This window comes from Ascaphus truei, chromosome 4, assembly GCF_040206685.1.
Source record: "Ascaphus truei isolate aAscTru1 chromosome 4, aAscTru1.hap1, whole genome shotgun sequence".
Classification (NCBI taxonomy): Eukaryota; Metazoa; Chordata; class Amphibia; order Anura; family Ascaphidae; genus Ascaphus; species Ascaphus truei.
In genome coordinates this window covers 329583014-329609460 of record NC_134486.1, presented here as the reverse complement: position 1 = coordinate 329609460, position 26447 = coordinate 329583014, and the positions used below count along the sequence as shown (strand labels likewise).

The following is a 26447-nucleotide window of genomic DNA, read 5'->3' as shown; positions in this document are numbered from 1 at the left end:
TAAAATACATTGGCTTCTATAGGCCCTTGTCACCTCAATACAGTAGTTTGTTCTCCTTTCTTGTTAACCATATTACAAGAGAATAATTCCATTGTCTGGCTAACGCCACGTTAAACTTATTTAGGATCCACAAAACCACTTTGTCATGTACAGTTGACTCTAGCCATTCATTCTTATGCAGTGCACAACAGTTAGGGAAGGGCGGCATGACCAAGATACTGAGCCCATCACCATGCCCCGTTGGATAGGTGGGGTCAAAAGGTTCCTCCTTATTAGTGGTCAGTGGACTGGGTTTCCTCCCCCAACCTCCCTTCTCCTTTCCTGGGGAAGCTGGTCAGAGGCACTCAGGCTATCGGATGTTGGGGGGGGAGTGGGTAACTTGGAGGAGTGGTCAGTCGAAGGATGAACACTGAGATAGGAGGAGAGGGGCTCGGAGCGGTTATATGAGGAGAAAGTGTAGAGAGTCGGTACTGCACCACTCTGAGGGAAGAAATCTCCCACCCTATCCCTCCTTTGTGAATTATGTGATGCCATGTAGGTGGTATTCTAATTATATTATATTTAAAGGTTATGACATGGGTATGTTATGTACTTGCAATTTGATGTTGGTGACATGTCATGTTGGATTTTCTGTGGGTATTATTGTCACCACTACGGCAGGTTGGTTCATTTTGGGGAACAAAACCATGTCAGAGTGGGTGGTGTAATATTTTGATGCCTATATGAGGCAGATGGTGAGAGGGAGCGGTATCTACTAGCTGATGGGAACAGGGCACTGCCTCAGTGTGGTTGATTAATTTAAAAGGGCTATAGAGCCACAGCTGGGCTCTGTTAGTCTGTCAAAGGTTTGGGAACTCTGGCAGAGTAAAATGGGAGTTAAAATTTTGTGCATCACATTATGATTAATAAAGCTGTGGCCATTTGTCCTCGAGTTCGGTGTCTGTGGTTATTCCATATTAAGGGATCAAGGTTTGGTTGGGGAGGGGAAAAGGATGGTGAGGGGAGGCTCAAGGCTCCAAGGTCATCATATATCATCTTAAAACATACATACCCTTGGTCCAGAAACTCCGCCACCCTAATAAAATGAAAATGAATAAATATTATTATATATTTTAGATAGTGTACTATATACTGAACACTGTACACAGATTTTAGGTTAAATTTCCTCACAAATAAATATGCACAGTTTTGCAAAGACTTTAAAATGGCAGCACTAATACATTCCAACATCATTATGCAAATAATCATTTTCATTATTAATACTGCTGAATCAATATATTAGATTTATTAACTATTGTGTGTTGAAAGTTTCCTCAAAATGGTAGTATGTGCTATATAACAAATCCCCCCTGGTCTTACCACAAGGATACCTTTAGTTCATTTGTCCTGATGGAAAACCTGTCTCACGTTCCCTTATTCATGAGTCATGACATGCAACATTTGCACTCTGTATTGGTTATGCAATGGTGCCCTTATGTGTTGAACATGACATGCAATGTTTTTATTACAGTGTTTTGGCAATGCAATGGTTTAAATGCGATAGTATATATTGACTGTGACATGGAATGTTCTCATTAAGCTCTGGTTATGCAATAATCTGCATATTCATTAGCTATGACATTTAATTCCCCCATGTTCATTAGTTATGCATAGCATTCTGCATATGAAATTGAACGTTCTATTTCTACATTGGCTATTACACAAAATGTTCCTCTTTTGCAAGGTTCCCATTATGACACTCAATATTCCATTATATGCAATGTCCTTGCAAGATTCTCCTTATTGCTTTGTTGGCAATTAATTACATTTTCTCAGATGGCAAACAAACAGCAGAGATGTTTTCTTAACAGGGGGAGGAAGATTTAAGATGAGTGATATGACACTGGGACTCCCCTTAGGGTATGATAAAAAAAAAATAATACAAATGAACAGAGGAATTGTTGCTTTAATCTCTTCTGAAGGTGAGAAGTATAAGGTGTTACTCACTGATAGTCCACGAGAGCCAGACAGTCCAGGTTCACCCTGAAAAATGCCAAATTAAAATTTTAATACAATATATAAATTGCTGCATGGATAATTTTGTAGTATTATAGAATATTTACATTCAGAGAAAATACAGACCTGGTGACCTGTTAAGTACATGGCACTGATTTAGCACAGAGCAGTAAAGGCATAACTTTTAGTGATGTTACCGTGTGCTAAACTACTTACAACGTAATGAATGAGGATCTAAAATTAAATCATACTTACTTTTTGCCCTCTTGGTCCACCTGGGCCGGGGGTGCCATCAGGTCCCGTCAGTCCCTGTAGTAATGGTAATACCATAAGAAAATTAGCAGAAAAAAATAACATGGACAAATTAAACATGAGAATGACAAATACAGATGCAGCCACGAGTATTAGAACTCTTGCCTGGGAAATTCTGGGGCAGTCTCACAGTAAATGCCTCACCATTTCTGTGAGATTCTTAATGGCCCATCGGATTAACACAGCAGGGGGTCCCTGCAGTTTCATTCAGTTTGAATGGGATCCCCCACTGTCTTAATCCGATGGGCCATTAAGAATCTCACAGAAATGGTGAGGCCTGTTGAGGCATTTACTCTGAGACTGTCCCAGAATTTCCCAGGTAAGTATTCTAATACTGGTGGCTGCATCTGTATGAACAAGATGTATGCATGCAACACATTTAAGCTATCACCACTCTGATATCTTGCGTTGAATGTCAAACTGTTGACAGTTTATCACTGGTAATACTGTATAAGGTATTGGTCTGGGACAGGGATGTGCAACTCTAGTCCTCAAGGGCCACCAACAGGTCAGGTTGAAACCTGACCTGATGGTGGTCCTTGAGGACTGGAGGGGCCCAACCCTGGTCTAGGAAGTACTAGTTCAATGTACAGAGTTACTGGCAATACCAAGTGGTTGGTACATTAGATACAGTGCTAACATTGTAAAACTGGCCTATTGACAAAAGCGACTGTATATATTGGTTTAAGATCCAGTGCCAGCATTTTGTGTCAATAAGCAAGTCACCTGCTTTCTTCAAGTTCCAAAAGTAGAGTGTAAACTCGGATATAGGTTCACTGTGCGTGTAAACTTTACAATGTATAGTGCTGCATATTAGCATTCTATTATAAAAATGAATCAAGGTTAAAGTGAAATATGGTCTGAATAACCATTTTTAAGGCCACACACCATCAATCAGCAGTACTGACTTTAGCCGAGTTAGGGGTTTTCCACTACTCTGTGCACACTTTTTTTCCACTCCCCTTACTTTTTTGCTCAGAACTCTAGGTGTGCTGTCTGGTATTCAAGCTGAATTTGATGCTAGCAATTCAATTTTGAGCAGATATCTTAAACAGAACATTAGATAAGCTAGTGTTTTTCAAGAAGAGACTCTCTTCTGCTTCTGATCTGCCTTAGAGATTTGCAGCTATACTGGTGCTGCAGACTTGTAGAATGTTACAGATTATAGATGTCTGCCAAATTTTATGAAAAAAAAGAAGGGTTTTCACAGATTCTATCTTGATATGGATTTTTAAATGTCAGGAATAATTTAAATCTGTACAGATTTGTAAAGTCTTTAAATGAATTTACGTCTGTGAAGAACTGTCATGTTCGTTTAATAAACCATAGTAGTTTGAGATGAGATTTATACTGACATCTGAACTGTTAATTGGTAAGAATAATTGGAAGATCTCCAATTAGACATTTTCTATTGTTTAGGTTGTGCGCCATTGTGTTAAGTTCATGCACCTTCTCATAGTTTGACTTCACCATAACACTGAATTCAGCTAACAACATAATTATAAAAACAAAAAAAAGGTCATTGGAAATTACTAAAAAGATTAAAAAAACTGTGGGAAAACAGCATGTGTTCTATTCTCATTACTACAAATATGTGTTACTGTAAGTATGTTACAACCTGGGACATGAGTTGTAATTTAAAAAAATGTATGGTTTATGATTAGTGATTTGGGAAGTTTCCGTACTTTAACAAAGCAAACTAAGAACGTTTGGCACATCTCTATATATTACACATGTTTACTGTAGTAGAGATACAGTGTATGCAAAGTATATAGTAATGTGTTGCAAACACAACCATCAAGAAAATGTCAATGGCATTGAAGAAGAAGAATCTCTAAATATCAACATCACTGTTTAAAATACTGACCAAGAAATAACACAACTTAAGTCATAAACCTTATTATTTGGACCTAACCAAGATAGGAGTTTTAAGTTGGTGATTCTGGGGTGTGGGGAGGGGTAACAGTTTTTAGTTTGTGATGTAATAGCTGGCATAAGGTCAGTGGTAGGCCCTTGAGTAACAGTGGGAATTATTATTAGCATGTATGATGATTGAAATGAGAGTTCGATGACACAAAAGCCTTCCTCCACCACGCCATTCTTAAGCTCATTCATAGCCCAACATGATGTTAGGAAATCACAAGTGATCTATGAAGGATGTCTTCCGAGAAACTTTGGAAGAATATCCCTTCCATTCATCACTGCTTCTACAATATCTATTACCAGTGGCACACCTAACACCATATTAAGGTACAGAAAAATTGAGGAGGAAACCTGGGTGAAAAAAAGCAAAATGAAACCATGGTGAGCTCCAACCAACAGGGATCAGAAGTCTCATAATCCATGATGTGTGAGCCTCAGATATCAGAACAACCTTTTTGACAGTTCTATACTAACGTGGCCTGGAAACCTACATCAAGTTTAAGGCTCATGATAGAAAGCTATAAATCAGTAGCAGTGAAATTAACTGTATAGTAGTCCATACAGACCATTACATTTCACCACTACAGGTACAGTAACTAATCCAAAGTACTTTCAGTAATGGGAAGACGTTTGCTCTGGCTAATATCATGGACTCCCTGTGCCCATCTGGCAAAACAGATTTTTAATCTGCAACTTATTCATCAGTTTTTTTTTTTTTAATGGTATAATGTAAGACAAACACATATCGGACCATATTTACTAAGCAGTACAAATCTATAGGGCACCTTATTAAATGGGCAAGAAAGCACCCTTAATATAGAATAGTCTAGTAAATATGGCCTTTTGTTTTGAAATGTGAATTTTGGAACTGACTCTTTATATATTGTAACTTAATAATGTAGTGGAGTAAAGTCCCATGTAATCAGCATTGCCCTTCTCACTTCAGGAATCCTATGTGTGCTCTATTAATATAGTGTATGGCCTACATAGGGTGCAATCTATAGTTATTTATAATGAAAACCAGCCCATTAACCTGGGTTTTTCAAACTGGTTCCATTGAAGCACTCAAACCAACAGTGGCAACATCAGAGACAAGTAAACAAAAAGTAAGCCATATTTTCATGAAGAAGAACAAATTGGGAGTCAATGTGTTAAAAAGGGAAGAAAAATGGGGTATTGCCCTTTTAAGGCATCCAATCCCTGACCACAAAACAAGTAACACCACTAGCTAATAATCCAAAAGTGGTCACAATGCTTTATATACATACCTGTTAGTAATGCAAATAATTCATTATTGAGGTACAGTGTACATGGCCATATTTACTAACAGGTGCTTAGTCATGTGGCACAATTAATTTGCATGGGCTATAAGATGCCTTAGCAATGCTTACTAAATTTGGCCCACTATGCATATAGTTTAGGTTGCAACCAAAAAAGGCCTTCTCATAATGAATCTTAAGATAAGAAGGGAATATTAATGTTTATGGAATACGTGATTTCATGCAGCATTGATAGGCAGGGGAGCAGTAAGAAGTCACTCGCAGCATATTGAATAGAACCACATCTCTCAAGCAGATAATGGAAATGCAGAATGTGTTATATGGTTGAGTACTTTCACTCTATAGCTAGAGTACCAGGAGCTGTTCCTGACGTCTATGCAATGCATCACAGTGTATTCTGTACATGGTGTGTTTAAAGCAGAAGCAACACCTTTCCTGCCTTTATTAGATAACTGGCAGTATATTTTTTATTGTATACTGTAATAGTCTGCCTTTGATCCCACTACTAAAAATCTCATCCTCCTAGGCTGTCAACATCTAATGCCAGGTTTAATAATCATGTTCATATCAGGTTCTCACATATCTTATCTAATGAGACAGGGAATTCATACTCAAAGTAATAGTTTATTATTATGTTTACAGCTGTGCAATTTAGATGTAAATTAAATTGCATGTAATGTAAAGTAATATTCTATGGTACTGACTCAAACCATAATTCAACAGGATGTTGATTCACATGTAAATATATTGTGACAATAACACAACAAGTTAAGTAACACAAATTAGCTATGATATGTTGTTTTTTTCTTAAGCTCAAAGCTTAAGAAATTACTTTTGAGCTCCAGGTGAGAGCGTTGTAGACAAGAAATTTGTAAACCTGCAGGATCAAAGAGCCCAGATTCTGGGGGTCAATGGGAATTTCTATGCGATAATGTTAGGGGTTGTTGAAGAGGATGGGGTTTTAACTATTCCCTGGGCTTGCAATGCTTAGTTATATGAGATAACATGGACATATTTTTTTATTGTTTCCCAGTAAGTCATGTGAGTAAATGTCATTACCAAACAAACGTCTCAGTTCAATTGTTTTTTTTTGTTTTGTTTTTCGGTCAAGTTGCCAACGATTAAGGGTGCCGCTTCAATTTGGGCCAAAGGGAACTATTGGCAATGATTCGTTTCAAAGATTAAACTAAGCAATTAAAACCTTTAAAAATTGTGTCTGTCTGAAAGACGGAACATGTTTCTGTGTTTGCAGTTATAACAGGGTTTCATTCCGAAATCTTAATATCATATCACTAGAGTTCAGCCAGACTGAATGATTGTGACCAGGTGTTCAGACGTATGAACATCTCTTTGATATATGAGGACCAAGTAGAAGAGAGAATATTTATTTACAAGTAAACTCTACCTAAACCTTCAGGTTATCATGTTAAAAAAATGTAATTTTTATTTCCAATACTTATCCTTGTCTGTTTTATTTTAGATAGACATCCACGACAAAGTGTCAACATCTGGAGGGGCATGAGGAAACAGCATTTTCAGGGGATCAAGGCTCAATTTCAAAGCAGTTTGTGAACTATCAAAATGGGCAGAGCCAATCATAGTTTAATCATGCCTACCCCTTAATAAAATCTTGGGAAATAATACTATCTTAACCTCACTTAGTTTAGATTTAATTTAGGATCTGTAATATAACAATTAAGGCCATGTAAAATAATAAACTAAAATAATGAATATAATTCTACTCCATTATACAAGGCCCATTCTGGTGTTTGTAGTTCATGTTTCTCAGGCACGATGAAACCTACTTTAAAATAAATAAATACTATGAGGACAAATCTGAACTTACTGTGCTATGTAGCTCTCAGATGCACAATGGTGCAAGAATGCATATTTTCTGCAGTAGGTGGCAGAAATACTGTATGTTGATTACTATGACACCTAATAAACACTGCCATCATTTTCTTCATTTGTATTTCCCTACAGACTGGACAGTAACTGTATACACACCAACCCCCCCCCCCCCCCCCCCCCCCCCCCCAAACAAACAGCAGTATAAACTAGTGGCCAATTAGGTTCATTTCCTCAAGGCAATAACATACTGGTATCTCCAGCCCAACACATGGGAGATTAATCAAGTTGGGATACGTATACTAGCAGTTTCTGTTTAATATTTATATTGCACTACAAATATTATGCACTTTTCTTAACATCATCATCCTAGGCAATCACTAGACTGTAAATAATCTCCTTAGCCACAAACTAGCACAACTAGCAGTGGAACATCATCCAATCAATTCTGAATTAAACCAATTGTCCACAGCACTCAAACAAGTAACAATCTCACTGGGGTAACCAAGACCTCTTAAAGTATGAAATACTAGTATTCAATAAACAGCACATCTTGAATAAAACTGAGCAATAATAAAAGGTGGAAAGTACAACACATCCAGTATACAATCTGGGGTATAAACCTTAATGCATAATGCCTACAATGCACACAAAGAGAGCCATCAGCACACAATCTGTAGTACACAGAATAGTTATAAATCTAAGTTAGACACAGAAGAACTAGCTATAATGAACCAACTGTAACTGCTGCAAGTGTAACTACCCAGAGCATACAGGAGCATGCTGGTGAGACTGTTTAAAGGAACACTAAAATAAATCAAAGTAAACTATGGCAGCTGAAAGCTATAACATATACCAAAAGAAATACAGGGCACATCCACCACCTAAAAACCAGAACATGAAGAGAAAGGCACAAAGAAAATATGTAGTATGATTGTATACTGGATGTGTTGTACTTTCCAGCTTTTATCATTGTACATCTTTAGTCTAGATGCGCTGTTTATTAAATGCTTTTTTTATTTTGAATACTACTATTTCATCCTTTAGGGGGGGTCTTAGTTACTCCAGTGAGATTGTTACTGTTTTATCTCAACTAATGAAACTAAGGAATTATTGCAGACCATCATTTCAGACGAAAATAGACCAGATTTCAAACAAGGCTATTTGCCCCAAAAAGTATTATGGTGTACATCCCAATTATTTTCCCCTCCAGAAAAGCGAGGTAGATGTGATTATATCAATGAGAAAGTGGAGGAGTCAATTCTTGCCTCTATAGAGGAAAACAACTTCCTCCCTACCCCTGGAATATACTTTATGTAAGCCCTGTAGTATTCAAATAATATTTATAGATGCAATCCAAAGGGAAATATACAAATGTTAACAGGATAAAAGTGATAATAGTAAGACTCATTGATCAATGGCTAATAATGTCTTTATGCTACATATCTGACTCTGTACTGAAGCACTGGCCTGTCTGTGTTTAAAAATGTGCATCATATTTCACCTGGAGGTTACTGCATTTCTTGCATATTATGTATGTAGCCAGTCATTACACCTCTTAACAAAATACTGCCGTTTTTTTCTTGGGGGAGGGTGAGTGTTTGAATTAGGCTGCAACATCAGGATTGAGCTTTTCCCTATTGATGCTTTAAAGAAACAAATGTGCATTAAAACGTCTGGAATAACGTTGCTAAAATGCCACCATTTGCTTGAAGCAGCTCAACAAACTGTTGTTATTCTGGGAGCCAGGTAAATACACTAAGTGACTTGTTCAGACATATTGAACAGGCAGCAGGATAAATAACCAGCACTGTCTGAGCCCTAATAATCTGGGAGTAAAGCGTTGCAGATAAATGAGACTGAGCAGGTTATAGAGATTGCTGCCGGGTAAATAGGAAGAAAAAAACACCCAGACCACAGCCCATTTGCAACCTGCTCAGGGTCTTACAGAAGATCTCTCCAGTTTTGATCATTCATCTAATACCGGGAGAAACAAATCAGGTGGCTAGTTGAGCAGAGCATGTTTTTTTCATACAATGAATAGAGCTCACACACTGGGCTCTCAGTGCTGGAAGGGGAGAACTTGAGCATCAGGAGCTAAGCTGCCTCCTTATGTCCAGCTTTAGACAACCTTCTCAATACATATATTCATGTGCACATTGCACGTTTGCAGTCCCAGACCAAAAAGGGGTGTGTAGGTTAGGCCCCTCCCACCTCCTTATATGGATACAGCATCTATTCATACACCTTCTCCGCTGTCTACAAAAACTGGCACACAGAGGAGCATTTACACTCCTGCTCATCTACTCACATCAGCCCCTGGCTCGCCTGGTAATCCTGGAGATCCGGGTTTGCCTGATTCCCCATCGGGACCCTGATGTTCAAAGGAGAAAATACAACAATAGCACCAATGAGAAGGAAGCTCTCACCATGGGAAGGAGGAGAAGACATGTAGCATGCAGAGCTGGTGCACTTACCCCTGGGCCGGGAGGACCGTCAGGACCCCTGTCTCCCTGTTAAAGAAGCATAATTTTATAGTCAATCATTATTCAAATCCAGATAGTATCCAGCTACCTGCAGTCATTCGCCAGAGTAATGCTGTACTAATCGAGCAATGATACATGTAAGGAGTTGAAACAAGGAATCAACGTACAGTATCAGGTTAAATATGTATACATAGTTACACCCTTTTAGGACCTAATTTTCAGTGTTGAGGATCTACCCTGCTGTATATTTCTATGGTGTAACGAGTCCCTTTGCAATCTTTTCGTTGTCACTGCAGAAGTACTGTACATACTGTATAAAGCTACGTGTGTGTATAATATATTGAGGATACAGTATATGATCCAGTAAAGTACTCTAACTTGCATGTGTAAAGACTGCAAGGTGGAGAGCCTCATTACAACAGGGAGTGACTAAACATGCGGATAAGAGACAGAAGGGCTTACATATAATAACAGATAGACTCACTTACATCTATACCATCAATGCCAGGAACTCCTGAAGTTCCGGGTGGACCCACTGGTCCAGCGGGTCCGGGTGGTCCTCTCTGGCCAAAAAACAATAGGAAGCATTAGGTACCATAATGCCAATCAAAAATATAAATCGGGATGCAAAAGGGCAAACAATGAAAAAGACACTGAAAAAAACCCCAGGTGCTAATTCCCATCAGTGTAGCCACATTGGCTGTATAAGTCAAAAAATAATAATAAGAGAACTCTGTGTGTGTGTGTGTGTGTGTGTGTGTGTGTGTGTGTGTGTGTGTGTGTGTGTGTGTGTGTGTGTGTGTGTGTGTGTGTGTGTGTGTGTGTGTGTGTGTGTGTGTGTGTGTGTGTGTGTGTGTGTGTGTGTGTATATATATCTCCATCACTCTCTACGGCATCCTTGCCAGGAATATAGCACAGTATCATGGTCAAAGCTTCTTTCTCATCAAGCCATTTCAATCAGGAAAACATACAAAAAAAAACGAACTTTCTTCAGCCTTATATGTCCTATTTTGTATGTTTTCCTAAAATAAATGGCTCTGACCATAATACTTTATTCCTTGCAAGGATGCTCTAGATACAGTGATGGCTCCATATATATGAGTACTGGTCTCTCACTACTAGTTCTGACTTAAGTAGTATACAGTAGGTTACATGAATTATATAGACATCATTGCATGTCACATGAACAATATGGGCTTCTGTCCTACATATAGAATCAGGTAACTAGGAACAGCCATTATGCATGAAGTAAATAACATGACAAATTAGAGACAGCAGTTTAAAAGGAACAACCTATATTGTCAAACATTAGTGCTAAAAACTGTTATTAATGTTAAATGATTATGATCACATCAAACATTTGTTCAATAATAAAATAATGAACTATATGGACCATTCATTTCACTCCTCCTATCTCTGTGTTGCGTTTCCGGCCTTCTCAGCACTGATGGGGTTAAGAAATACATTTAATCCGATGCATATATTAGTGGAGAGAATCTTTTGAAAAATATATATATTGTTATCTTTTCCTTTCAAAAATGTTGTTTTATTATAATTAACTTGAAAGGGAAAAATGAAGGAATAAGAAAACGTTTTGAATTGTGATTGACTAAAACTTCTACCTTGGTGTCACTCAAACATGTAAAAAAAAAAAACTTTTGAAACTTCACCAGCTCAGGCACTGGAGCCGGGTAAAATGAATATACTGTTCTGTTTTTTCTTTCTATTTTTACATTGGCAAGTAGGGGGCCTTTACAAAGAGAACATTGTGAGCTGGAGATCACCTCTTCCTTGCACTCCTCCTCTTTCTTCTTCAGTGATGGGAAGAAATAGAGTGGAGGGAGGTGACTAGATGCTGCCTCCCTACTGTGACTGAACTAGTGTGAACTCCCCACGTCTTATGCTGCCTCTTTAACTCTATACAAACGGATCATATTTTAATATTATACTCAATTAGGCTATGAACATTTTCAATCAATCATTTTCTTAAAATGCAGAGTATATCAAGATTATCAATGTAAGCATATTATCGTGTGTTTAGCCCATGTGTTGCAGAAGAGACGATAGTTGCAGCCAGCCTATTTCAGTAGACAATATTGGATAGAAACATGCTGTAGAAATCAACAAATATGTTAATTTCCTCTATAAACTATGTACCAAGTAGCATGAATATAAATAATCTCTTAACTAGTGTACGGTGTTTTATTTGAATTGAATGGGGTGTTAAACGTGATGATTACACTGTATTGCTGAAAAGTTACTTTAGTAACTCGTTATAGCTGTGGATTTAAAGCTCTCGTGTGCAGCTGTCTGAATTACTTACAATTCAGGAGTCAGTAATTACAATGTATTCTCTTCAGCCAAAGTGTAACCGTGTTGTAAATATGGGTTAACACCTTCTTTACTATAGAGAGATGAATGCATAGTTGCACAACACATACAATGACTTGTGAGAGATATTATATATTCTGTACTCCAGAGATAAGAAGAACAATGGGGAATGATTACCCAACCAGGGATAGTATATATCGTGGTGCTCAATTGAATTACACAAGAAACTCTTTGCATAAAAATAGCCTTCATTTAATTCTTACCTCTATCAGTGCCTGGCTGACCTGGAAAAGGTGAATGAAATAAGAGTTAGTTGCAACTTACTTGAGCCAAGCAAATGCTGACTATCTGTAGGCATAGCACCAGCAGTAGGGGTCCGCTATCCCTGGCAGTCTTAGCCATGGTAAAACCTATGGCCAGGCAAGAAAACGCAGTATCCTTCCCCCTGTCCGATTTTAGGACCCACAAGGCAAATCCCCCTACTGAATCAGCTAACAGTAGCAGGACGGTAAGCCCTGGAGAAGGCGTATACTGATGTTTATTAATATCCATGGAGGAGGGCAGTGATGATTGGAGGATGTCTTGACGATGGGAGGATAGAATGACCGAGGTTCTTTAACCCTACAACTGGAGGCTAATGCACTACAGACTCTACACCAGCTACTTCCATGATCTCATCTCACCTTTGATGATCTGAAAGCTTTGGGAAACTGATCAATTCGCCCCAATTTTTACTTGTATGCTCTTGGTTTTGTTCCTTGTGCTCACGGGTATTTACTGGTATTATTCCTACCTACATTTATATTACCGTGATTGTTATATTAAGAAACAATTATGATTAGGTATATGGGTTTTGCACTCAGATCCCTTTTGTACATATTAGTGAATGAGGATGTTAAGCCAAAATATATTTTAATTGAAGTTAATTAATCATTTCAAGTTTTATGTTTGATCCAATAAAAGCAGCTGTAGTTCCATTTCCAAGTGGCATATGGGGGATTTATTATTGGGGGCTTTGGGACTCCCCTTTATTATAACTGAAATTCCGTTAATTATTACTATATTTCCGGACTTGCGTTGTTATTGGTGTAAAGTATACTGTATATGTTGTTTCCCCTATTTGAAAATGTGTTTTTGTCGGTTCTGATTTGAGGCTTATATTGTGGTACTTCAGGAATTCATTAATCTCTTCTGCAGACGGCCATGAACCTATTGCTTTTCAAGAAGATATACTTTTAGTGTTGAATGGTCAATTATAACAACATCTATGATGATAATTCATGTTGCTCCCATAAAATGTGTCAAACTTCCTAAAGGAATAATAATTATCCCCTGGCTGCCTTCAGAAGTGTTATTTCCCCTGCATGTATCTATTGACCCCTGCAGGTGGCCTCCCTACCTGCAATATGGGGGAAGGGTGGTGTTCTTACCGCTCTCCTGGCTTCCAGCTCAGTGCAGGATTCTCTCAGAGGTCGCAGAGGATCGCAGTGAATTAGCATCCACTGCAGATCAAACTGTGTATAAAACATGGAATTGAATCAATGTGTGTCCCAATTGACATTTTCTGTACAAATCAAATGCAGTATAACATGAAGATGCCCTTTATATGTATGTACACCCGGAGACACCATGTCATAACAGACCAGCGCCAGCCTAACCAGGGAAGATCTACGTGGGAAGATCAGTACTGTACAGTATGTGCAAAGGGCCCTAAAGTATGAGCATGAGCTGAACAGATGAATAAAGTCACTTTAGGAACATAGATGCGGATGAAAGGAATGGGAACAAATGCATTTCTTTAGTTTGAATGTTAAGCAATGTTAAAAATGGACCGATGACCTATAATATGTTAAGCAAGTACAGTATGTGCTATGGTTTAAATTGACATACAAGTGTGTGTATAAAGCCTTCAAAGTCTTATAGAACAATATCACATCATAATAAGTACACTTGCTCGGTTTTAAATAACTAACAATTTTAAATGTGTCCTATTTCCAATTCTATGAGTGCTCTCTGCATTTATCAGAACTGTTTTTAATAGAACAAGTTTTTATACCAAATGATTTTTAAAACTGTGGACAAACCAAGCAGGTCCAACAAACATACACCATATTGTTGGTTAACTAATAGACCAAAAAGGTCTCAGACTGGACCATAGCAAAGAACCCTTCACTGTGAGGCCTCCACTGTCTGCACACTAATAATCTGTGTAATATTAATCACCACTCTATTGTTCCCTGATAAATCCAAGAGTTGTTTTCCAAACTGCCCACACAGAAGGTGACATCATTTCTTACACTACATTAAAAACTAGTGTAAACTGAGGTTATAATATCAATGTGTTGCATTACATGATGTATACACCCTATATTCTTTAAACTAAATATTACAACTAAACAAGTTGCAGCAATCCAATCAGTCATATTTTCAACAACAATTACATTGACATATTCACAATTTAAAATCCATCAAGAAAATACATTACTTGGCAGCCATGTGATACTGCATGTGACTTGCCATTCAATTTTAATATGTTTAATTGTATTTGTTTGTTTGTTTGTTTTTAATGGGATCAATTACTTTAACATGTCATATTACACTGTGTAATTTAATATAACACAAATAAAAGACTCAGGATAACCAAACTATGAGTATACAAGAGATTTTTTTAATCACGAAGTCAAAATTAGCAGAAATAAATAACGAAATACTCAATCCAAGCCAAGCTGCAAACTGATGGGCGATGGAATGTGTTGAAGGGAAGCAGGCACACAAGAGGCTTTATGTGACTGACTGTTATGATTCTGTGAAATGTTACACCGCTGTGAAACATTTCTGTACTGCCTACATACTGTAGTGTGACCAATAATGAAGAGCTGATGTCTCATGCTGCCTATAGGGTATCTTGTATGTAAGATAATTCATTCCTTTCATAGATCAATGATTATTGCTATGGAAACTAGATGGTCTAACATATTGGAGCTATAAATACTGTATAATTATTTATACACAGTATGAAATACTGTAAAAATAAAAAAAAATAAAAGGGAAGCTATAAACCAGTATTTTGCAAATCATGTTAATTTAATAGAGGCTTTGCATTCAGCAATGTGTATTAGGATTCTCACATCTCCAGTATAGGAAATCACTGCTCTACAATAATGTGAAGCTCCAGAGTTGTTCAATGTATGAATCTATGGTCCATTGATTTCCACTTGATCTGCTATAATGGACACACTTACAATTCCAGTCTCTCTTGGCAGTGTGAAGAAAATAAAGTTATGCTTTCAAATCTTATGCAAAGTACTTTAAAGAAACAAAGAGAATTATAGAGACAGCTTCGATGTTTTCACATTTTCAAGCCTCAATGAAATCAAAGTTACACAGCAACATCCTGGACGAGACAAGATCACGGGAGAATTAGACATTTTCTTAAACTTCTCATCTGCACCACTTCCCACCCAGCTCCACTTCCCACCCAGCTCCACTTCCCACCCAGCTCCACTTCCCACCCAGCTCCACTTCCCACCCAGCTCCACTTCCCACCCAGCTCCACTTGTGTAACACATACTGATGTCTGCCCTGCATCTCAACAACAACATAATGCATGTGCCCTGTATTCTGACTCCATAAGTCCTCCAAATGTACTATATTCAGATCACAGACACACACGGGGATAGTAAGGGAGACAGACACAAGGATAGTAAGGGAGACAGACACGGGGATAGTAAGGGAGACAGACACAGAGGGATAGTAAGGGAGACAGACACGGGGATAGTAAGGGAGACAGACACAGGAGACAGACACGGGGATAGTAAGGGAGGCAGACACGGGGATAGTAAGGGAGACAGACACGGGGATAGTAAGGGAGACAGACACGGGGATAGTAAGGGAGACAGACACGGGATAGTAAGGGAGGCAGACACCGGGATAGTAAGGGAGGCAGACACGGGGATAGTAAGGGAGACAGACAAGGGGATAGTAAGGGAGGCAGACACGGGGATAGTAAGGGAGACAGACACGGGGAAAGTAAGGGAGGCAGACACGGGGATAGTAAGGCAGACACGGGGATAGTAAGGGAGGCAGACACGGGGATAGTAAGGGAGGCAGACACGGGGATAGTAAGGGAGGCAGACACGGGGATAGTAAGGGAGGCAGACACGGGGATAGTAAGGGAGGCAGACACGGGGATAGTAAGGGAGGCAGACACGGGGATAGTAAGGGAGACAGACACGGGGATAGTAAGGGAGACAGACACACACGGGGATAGTAAGGGAGACAGACACACACGGGGATAGTAAGGGAGACAGACACACACGGGGATAGTAAGGGAGGCAGACACGGGGATAGTAAGGCAGACACCGGGATAGTAAGGGAGACAGACACGGGGATAGTAAGGGAGACAGACAAGGGATAGTAAGGGAGGCAGACACGGGGATAGTAAGGGAGGCAGACACGGGGATAGTAAGGGAGGCAGACACGGGGATAGTAAGGGAGGCAGACACGGGGATAGTAAGGGAGGCAGACACGGGGATAGTAAGGGAGACAGACACGGGGATAGTAAGGGAGGCAGACACGGGGATAGTAAGGAGGCAGACACGGGGATAGTAAGGGAGACAGACACGGGGATAGTAAGGGAGACAGACACGGGATAGTAAGGGAGGCAGACACGGGGATAGTAAGGGAGACAGACACGGGGATAGTAAGGGAGACAGACAAGGGATAGTAAGGGAGGCAGACACGGGGATAGTAAGGGAGACAGACACGGGGAAAGTAAGGGAGGCAGACACGGGGAAAGTAAGGGAGGCAGACACGGGGATAGTAAGGGAGGCAGACACGGGGATAGTAAGGGAGACAGACACGGGGATAGTAAGGGAGGCAGACACGGGGATAGTAAGGAGGCAGACACGGGGATAGTAAGGGAGGCAGACACGGGGATAGTAAGGGAGGCAGACACGGGGATAGTAAGGGAGGCAGACACGGGGATAGTAAGGGAGGCAGACACGGGGATAGTAAGGGAGGCAGACACGGGGATAGTAAGGGAGGCAGACACGGGGATAGTAAGGGAGACAGACACGGGGATAGTAAGGGAGGCAGACACGGGGATAGTACGGGAGGCAGACACGGGGATAGTACGGGAGGCAGACACGGGGATAGTAAGGGAGGCAGACACGGGGATAGTAAGGGAGACAGACACGGGGATAGTAAGGGAGACAGACACGGGGATAGTAAGGGAGGCAGACACGGGGATAGTAAGGAGGCAGACACGGGGATAGTAAGGGAGACAGACACGGGGATAGTAAGGGAGACAGACACGGGGATAGTAAGGGAGGCAGACACGGGGATAGTAAGGAGGCAGACACGGGGATAGTAATGGAGACAGACACGGGGATAGTAAGGGAGACAGACACGGGGATAGTAAGGGAGACAGACACGGGGATAGTAAGGGAGGCAGACACGGGGATAGTAAGGAGGCAGACACGGGGATAGTAAGGGAGACAGACACGGGGATAGTAAGGGAGACAGACACGGGGAAAGTAAGGGAGGCAGACACGGGGATAGTAAGGGAGGCAGACACGGGGATAGTAAGGGAGGCAGACACGGGGATAGTAAGGGAGGCAGACACGGGGATAGTAAGGGAGGCAGACACGGGGATAGTAAGGGAGGCAGACACGGGGATAGTAAGGGAGACAGACACGGGGATAGTAAGGGAGGCAGACACGGGGATAGTAAGGGAGACAGACACGGGGATAGTAAGGGAGACAGACACGGGGATAGTAAGGGAGGCAGACACGGGGATAGTAAGGAGGCAGACACGGGGATAGTAAGGGAGACAGACACGGGGATAGTAAGGGAGACAGACACGGGGATAGTAAGGGAGGCAGACACGGGGATAGTAAGGAGGCAGACACGGGGATAGTAATGGAGACAGACACGGGGATAGTAAGGGAGACAGACACGGGGATAGTAAGGGAGGCAGACACGGGGATAGTAAGGGAGGCAGACACGGGGATAGTAAGGGAGGCAGACACGGGGATAGTAAGGGAGGCAGACACGGGGATAGTAAGGGAGGCAGACACGGGGATAGTAAGGGAGGCAGACACGGGGATAGTAAGGGAGGCAGACACGGGGATAGTAAGGGAGACAGACACGGGGATAGTAAGGGTGACAGACACGGGGATAGTAAGGGAGACAGACACGGGGATAGTAAGGGAGACAGACACGGGGATAGTAAGGGAGACAGACACGGGGATAGTAAGGGAGACGGGTACACAGGGATAGTAAGGGAGACAGACACAGGGATAGTAAGGGACACAGTGATAATAAGGGAGACGGACAAAGGGATAGTAAGGGAGAGGGACACAGGTATAGTAAGGGAAACACACAAAGGGATAGTAAGGGAGACGGACACAGGGATAGTAAGGGAGACAGAAACAGGGATAGTAAGGGAGACAGACACAGGGATAGTATGGGAGATGGAGACAGACACAGAGATAGTAAGGGAGACGGACACAGGGATAGTAAGGGAGACAGACATAGGGATAGTAAGGGAGACAGACACAGAAATAGTAAGGGAGACGGACACAGGGATAGTAAGGGAGACAGACATAGGGATAGTAAGGGAGACAGACAAGTGCAACTTTGCAGCAGAACTGATGTCATTCTTATCTTGCATCAAGGTATTTAGCGCCTATTTTCACCCCCTGTGTACCATCTTGTGGTTAGGGAGTGTCAATTAGATGAAAGGCAGGAGTTATATGAGCCATGATATTAGATGATCAAATTCTGCATCATTGTGCATCATCCTTTTTCCCTTTATACTCTTTTTTAAAAATCCATTAGGTCCAAGGTGATGTAAAACTTTGTAGAAGTAAAGCCCGTTTTCTTTGGGTTGCTACATAGAATTAGTGTGGTTTGTAATTTACAAAAATGTCTGGGGAACCATTACAAGAAAGTGTAACCTTCACCGTCAGACTGTTTTACTTTTAGGGGAATCTCTACATAGATATTTCACCTCAAGATAAACAAAATCTCAAACAAGAGCAAATATTTGTTAATGAAACCATTAAATTGATAAGACATGCTCTCTATTTTCAGGGCCGCCAACAGGGAGAGCTGGGACAACTGCCCTGGCCATGATACCTGTAAGGGGCCCAGTCAGCCGGCACTGGAAGTTGGGCCCGGCCACAGGTCGGACCCAACTTCTGCGTTTGGGTGTCGGGATTCTGTGGGCTGCCAGGCCCCATCTCTCCCCAGTTTCTGCCATCAACTGAAACCCCCCCAGTCAGCACTGGAAGTTGGGCTCATCCGGATCTGGGAGTGGTGTGGCACTTGAGACCTCCCCCATGGTAAGGGAAAATTATTGGATGTGTGTGTGTGTGTGTGTGTGTGTGTGTGTGTGTGTGTGTGTGTGTGTGTGTGTGAATATATATATATATATATATATATATATATATATATATATATATATATATATATATATATATATATATATATATATATATATATATATATATATATATATATATATATATATATATATATATATATATGTACTGTATGTAGGGGGGGTTGGAAAGTGTATGGGGAGGTGGAGGGTACTTGAGTAAGGGAAGGGATATAATTGAATGAGGATAGGGGTGTAATTGAGTTAGGAGAAAGAGTGTAATTGAATGTGAGGCGGGAAGGGGTGTAATTGAGTTTGAAGGGGGTGGGGGGAATTGAGCGTGAGGAGTGGGGGATTGAGTGGGAGGAGGGGAGGGGAATTGAGTGTGAAGAGAAGAGGGGCGATTTGAGAGAGGGAGGGGGATTTGAGAGACAGGGGGATTGAGAGAGTGGGATTGAGTGAGATGAGGAGGGCATTGAGTGAGAGATGAGAGGGTGAAATAGGAGGAGGGGGAGCGTGAGGTGTGTAAGAGAGTGAGGGGGGAGAGATAATTGGGGTGTATGAGAGTGAGGGGGGATGAGGAGGGAGAGATGAGAGGGGGTGTAAGTGAGGCAGCGGGGTTTTAAGTGAGGGAGAGGAATGTAAGAAAGGGAGAGAGGGTGTAAGAGAGAGAGGGGCTGTAAATAGGGAGGGGGAAAGGGGTGGAAGAGGAGGAGAATGAGAGAGAGGAGAGGGATAAGGGGGTCTAAGGCTCTGTCCCCACTGGTGCTGAGCGTGCTGTGCGCTCTGCGCTTGCCGCTTCCACTTCTTCACAGTCAGCGCCAGTGGGGACGCAGCCTAAGAGAGGAAGGAGGAGAGTAAAGGGAGAGTGAGAGAGAGGAGGGAAAGTGAATGAGAGTGATGAGGTGTGTAAGAGGGGTATAAGAAAGGGGAGTGTAAGAGAAAGAAGAGGTGGCTCGCAAGGTCGCCGACATGGAGGGTCCTGATGCAAACTCTAGTCCTGGGCCCTGGGAAAGCTGTCAGTGGCCCTGCCTATTGCCATTTTAAAGCAGCAAATCCCCATCCCCCAGAAGCCTACCTGAAATTAACTCATATAGTGTTAGTATCTTGCTGCCAGAGCATGTCCTGCTGTTTAAATAAAAAGTTTAAATAGCATGATTTCCTACATTTCCAGCTTCTGATGTTGCCATGGTAACACGTAGATTGCTACTACACTTTGACAAACCGCTCAACCACATTGTACAGTATACTATGTATAAAGTCATAACTAGAACAACAAAGGTACAAGAGGGAAATCAATAGCAAAACATAACACAAGAATGTCACCAGAATGATCACAAATAGTCCCTACAACATGCACTCAATGGGAAAGAATGGGGGAGGAATCAATTTAAATGAGATACCAATATCCCTAAGGACCAGAGTAAGTAGTGGTTGGCCCACAAGATAATAACTGGGTGGAATGTATCAATGTACTCCGTAGGTAAAAGAAAATAAATAACATTTAGACTGCACTGGGCTCTGGGAAGAGCTGCATGCAGGACACTTAATATTTCAAACAGTTATATCTCCTGAACAGAGCATCGGATTAAAATAATAATTTAAAACTGCTTTGGAAAGGGCAAGAAGAGGTCTCTTAAAAAATTAATGCAAAAAAAAGCTGCTTTAAAATTAAAGTCTGGAAGGTAACAAACTGCAGTTCTAAAGACATGTTACTTGTATAAACATTAAAAAAGTTGAAAATATTTAAGAGAATGTGTCAATGATTAAGGCAAATGACAGTGGTGTTGTAGACAATATCATATACAATCTGTGTGTGTTATGCTGTAATTCAGCCCAGTACAAGATGTCAACTATTTAGGTGTAAATGAAAGCATTGAGCAATAGCCTAGATACAGAGTATTGATATGAGTACCATGTAAAACCGTGCCCCCTTTATTAACAATGACATAGCAATGTGGCATACTAGCATTTCAAGGTCATTTTTCAAAATGCCACATATTTCCAAATGCTTTAATATTATAACTGTCTATATATGTGAGAGCTGGCATAAAATCATACACATTTTCATCCTACAAGCTGTGTCGTTTTCGTGTAGCTACAGTACATGTATTTACTATTATTCGCAAACATTGGCATAATCTATCTATATACCCTTGCTCAGAGAACCCGTTTCTATGTTTGTAAAGTTACTGCAGGTGACTTGTTGCTGCTTTATTTATTATCGCCATCTAGTGGACATTTATATAACAAAAAAATGTTTTAAAGTTTGTTGAGACAGATGCCCAGCAATAACTAACATTGGGTGGACTTCCAGAACACTTGCTGAGAGCCAGGACACAAGTGCACATTTATATCTGTGTCCATAAAAAATGTCCCCATTCAAATCAACTGGGAGAATGTCTTTCTTCAAACGTTATCTACCATGTCATTATATATGGGAATATTTCTGTTGTTCCAGCACTTGTTCTGCAGGAAGGGGCCCATGCAATAAGGGGTTTATGTACCAAGACAAAAGTAGAGCAATTATGGGGGGGGGGGAAGCTTAACCATACTGTATGTATCAAATAAAAAATGTGAATGATTTCAATAGGACTTTTTTCTGTGATACATACAGAATGGTGCACATATTTCGCCCTGAAATGGCCCCATGTTTGCTTTGACCCCTATAATTGTATTTTATATATTTTGGTCCATCCAAATATCAATGCTAAAAAGTAATACTAGCCTTCAAAAAATGCAGTCTTTTTTAGTGAATATCACTTATTTGGGTAATATTATTGATAATAGCCATGTGGTGAAAATAATAAAATTTTGTGAACCTATAGAATGAAATTTTAACGCTGTGCCAAATACATGTTCGGACCGATACAGAGCAGCTTAATTCTGCGCTAAAACTCTTTTCAGGGTCTTCGTACGCCAAGTTGAACATGGCAGATGATTTTTACGCACTTTTAGTCAATTTTGTGGTGCACAGAAATATTATGTTTTAGTACATAAGCTTTAAATCTGTACGCTAAGAGCGGACCATTTCTGTGTGCCAAAATCTATGGAAAATATATTTTTTAGATGCAGCTGGCACAGATGAGAAATTTGAGCTTAGTACCTAGGTGCACACAAGGGCAACTGAAATCGAGTTTAAGGAGGAGGATTTTTGTCACTTCTTTACATGCCACACCTTTATTGTGTCTTCTTCCTAATGTTGGCCATTATATATTTTACAAAAAAATCCCTTTTTGGTGTTTTTTTGTTATCATGCCTGGTTGTTGTTTTTGCAAATGCCGAAGAACAGAATATAGATGAAATGAAAAACAGAATAACAGGAGGAAATGGTCAATCCAACAGACTATACTGTACGAGGAATTGATGGGAAACAAGGTGTGCTACTGGTATTTTGATTATGTCCATTTATTATACCAGTGACTTAAGGTACCCTAAATAGCCTTTAAATAGTTAGTCTTAAATGCTTTCAATATAAAACCCTTGGTGTATTTGAGGAGATATGTCTTAATCCCTTATCAGTCAAAGACCATGTCTTTGCTTTACTCATCCATTTTCCTCACCAGCACTCAAGAAAGTTGTGAGTTTACAGAAGTGGGAAACAGACCTTGATAGGACATTAGATCCTGAGGAATGAGAGGACATCTTCGAGGCCGACTCAAAAATCTCAATTTGCATGACCATCAAAGAAACGCTTATAAGGTCCTATATCGATGGTATCTGACTCCAGCGCGGCTCTCTGGGATGTTCATGTGTCCAAGAGGATATGGTCATCGAGTGGATTTTTTGCACTTGTGGTGGTCTTGTTCAGAGGTAGCTCGACTTTGGACAAAGGTGCACAGACTAATTCAAAATGTTCTAGGTTTCACATGGAGACTATGCCCTTGGGCATGTCTACTAAATTTGTTTTCTCAGGACAAGGACCAAAATGTAAACAAACGAATCCCGAATATAGTGACGATGACTAGATTCGCCATAGCCCTACACTGGAAAGATCATAACCTCCCCTCAATGAGATATATTACAAATAAAATGTGGTCTACTCTCCAAATGGAGAGAATGACAAGTTTCATGAGGGATACTTGTGACAGGTTCCAGAGGGCTTATTTATCAACCGTGGCTTATATATCACAGCATGCGAGGTTCTCCTGTCCAGTCTTTGGATAACTCATTAGTACTGCCATGTCTAGAGAGTACCGCCAGAAGCAGCTAATCTAAAACATAAGGTCCTTAAGTCAGAGTTTGTCTCTGACCACAGGACTCTTGTTTTCAACTGGAGTGTAGGAACTTAGATGCTGTCTCATCTATTTTGTACTGACCTGAAGTTGGTACATTTGAACCTTTATCTTTATTTATTTGCACCATCGTATCTGTATATTAACCTGATTTGAGATTCCCTAAGCGCCCCTACCCTCCCCTCCTTAATTTTTTTCTAATTTCTGCATACCCTCGCCTCCCCCCTCCACACAATTGTTTTATTTTTGCTATATGTGAACTCATCTCTGTATGTGGACAGATTATTTTATAAAACCAATAAAATATGAGTATTAAAAAGAAAAGAGGTGTCTAAGAGGGGATATGATAACTATATACAAATATATACAGGGTCAATAAAGGACCTTTCAAAAGAACTATTCATCCCAAGGGCAGTACAAACAAAACGGGGTCATCCTTAGAGGAAAATAGATTTCACCTGCAACAAAGGAAAAGGTTATTTACAGTAAGGGCAGTTAAAATGTGGAATTCATTACCCATGGAGACTGTGATGGCAGATACGATAGACATGTTCAAAAAAGATTGGACATCTTTTTAGCAAGGAAAGGTATACAGGGATATACCAAATAAGTATAAATGGGAAGGATGTTGAATCAGGGAGAAATCTGATGGCCAGTATTTGGACTACTATATGGCGACACACTGCTCAAACCATAAGACGTGACTATAATAAAATAACTGGGTGCAAGGGAAATGATACATATAAAGAAGCATTGGTAGTGGCCAGAAGCCACAATAGTCCCTTTTATTGCACTCTATGTCACAATTAGAGAGGAAAATTTAAGTATTGAGATACAAATATCCCCGGAATTGGTTGAGCACCATCTAAGGTTCATTAGGTAGAACCAGAAGAGGTAAACAGAGCATACCATATAATGTTAAATAGATCTAGAGTTTAGTAGCCCCGGGGCTTAGTGACGTCACACCTATGGCGCTCACAAGTGGGACATCTAACGGCTACCTGCCAATCTTCTGAGAGACACGGTTGTATTAGTACCTTTACTTCTGGGCTGTTTTTTGGCCATTACGGCCAGGCATGGGCGATCTTTATATGTATGATATGTATGAACAAGTATAGCTCAGTTTTTGCTTCCAGGCAGATTCGCTTCAATTTGGGTCATCTTGTGTAAATGCTAATTATGAATGATACATTTACGTACACCATGATCTGTGGCTACTAAACTCTAGGTCTATTTTGCATGGTAGTTTAACTCTATCCTATATGTGCATTAATGAGTGAATACTATGTTTAAGCATATTGAAGTACCTAAGTAGGCAGCTACCATCTCATATCGTCTATTCTCTTATTGCCATAAAGGTGTTCTCTAAATAACTAAGCATATTTATGTTTGATTATTAATCTAGGGTCTAGGTATACCTACCTTACCTTTAGGGTACAGCTACCCAAGGCAGCTTTCTAGTCGTCCTAGCTTTGGGGACTTTATTCCATTTTTTTGTTTGTCAATTAATTCACTGTATATACCGTCTCACGTTTTTCGGCGATATTTGCTTCAGATACACTTAATAACATTTTATTATTTTCTTTTAAAGGTGATATGGTACAGGTATGCTCTGTCTACCTCACTTGGTTCTACCTGTAACCCTCCTACCCCCACCCAATCCCAGATAGGGTCTCCTAGGGAGTCTAATGCTCTGGCTACATGTCTCTGTGTGGTGCGTATCTGCTGGCAACAGGGGACCCTGAGTCTTCCGCGATGACATGGGAGAGAACAGGACAGGCTTCTGGGGTTGTGCCTCCATCTTCTCTACTGGTGCAGCGCCTCCATCTCCTGCAGCCCCCAGCTGTATGGGGTGAAGTACCCACAAGAGAGTTCTCTTCCCCTTCTTCCGATACACTTCACTCTCAGGCAGGAGTTTAGATTAAAATGCAAGATCTTTATTGTCTCTTCTCTTTCTCAGTAGACAGGTTACACTGCAGGCTCTCTTCCCTCAGGATGTCCTGACCTCACTCTGGCCTAGGGCACCAAGAGTGGGTCTAGCTCTTCCCCTACCCCCTAAGCAGGGTAGGAGGTATGGGGTGTACACTCTCCCTCCCCTGGAGGGAGGCCTCAAGCCGGCCAGTCCTGGCAGCTCGGTTTGTGTCACCCTTGTCCCTTCCACTGCAAGGACAGACTCTCAAAGACAATAAATAGAAAGTGGCAATACCCTAAGTAGCTCCAACAGGCACCACCCCTGTGTCTTCTGATTAGACACAGAGCATGGTGACCTGCCTTCACTGCCTCAGTGTACTGCCTGAACTTGGGAAAACCCATGATTTCTCCTGGCAAACCTGCCCTTATGCAGGGATTACTGCCAGGAGGAGGAAAGAATAATAGCCCAAACCTACCAGGGCTACACACCTAATGAATCTTAGGCCTCGTCCAGGGTGGTGCTGAGCGGGCGCGCGCGCTCACGCTGGACATGTTGCGACAATGCACGTGGCCTGCGTGAGCGGACGTCCGCGCCTGCTCAGCGCTCAGCCGCTTGCCGAGCAAGCAAAATTGATTTTGCTGCTCGCAAGCGTTTCAAGTGAGCGGTTCGCCTAATGAGGACGAACCAGCTCCGTGATGTCATGGCCGCGCCCCCAGACACGCCGCACATAGCCAGCCA

The 26447-nt window shown here is 40.9% G+C and overlaps 1 protein-coding gene across 1 annotated transcript in view; it reads right to left on the bottom strand.

Annotated features, from left to right (window-relative positions):
• Window positions 1–26447, bottom strand: part of COL9A1 (collagen type IX alpha 1 chain) — a 100464-nt gene that overhangs the window by 58905 nt on the left and 15112 nt on the right. The window contains exons 6-13 of the mRNA XM_075598077.1: window positions 13606–13689; window positions 12439–12459; window positions 10333–10407; window positions 9836–9871; window positions 9670–9732; window positions 2251–2304; window positions 1987–2022; window positions 1052–1075 (exon numbers count right to left, since the gene is read on the bottom strand). Coding sequence (XP_075454192.1) covers window positions 1052–1075; window positions 1987–2022; window positions 2251–2304; window positions 9670–9732; window positions 9836–9871; window positions 10333–10407; window positions 12439–12459; window positions 13606–13689 — 393 coding nt within the window. The remainder of the gene's footprint in view (window positions 1–1051; window positions 1076–1986; window positions 2023–2250; window positions 2305–9669; window positions 9733–9835; window positions 9872–10332; window positions 10408–12438; window positions 12460–13605; window positions 13690–26447) is intronic.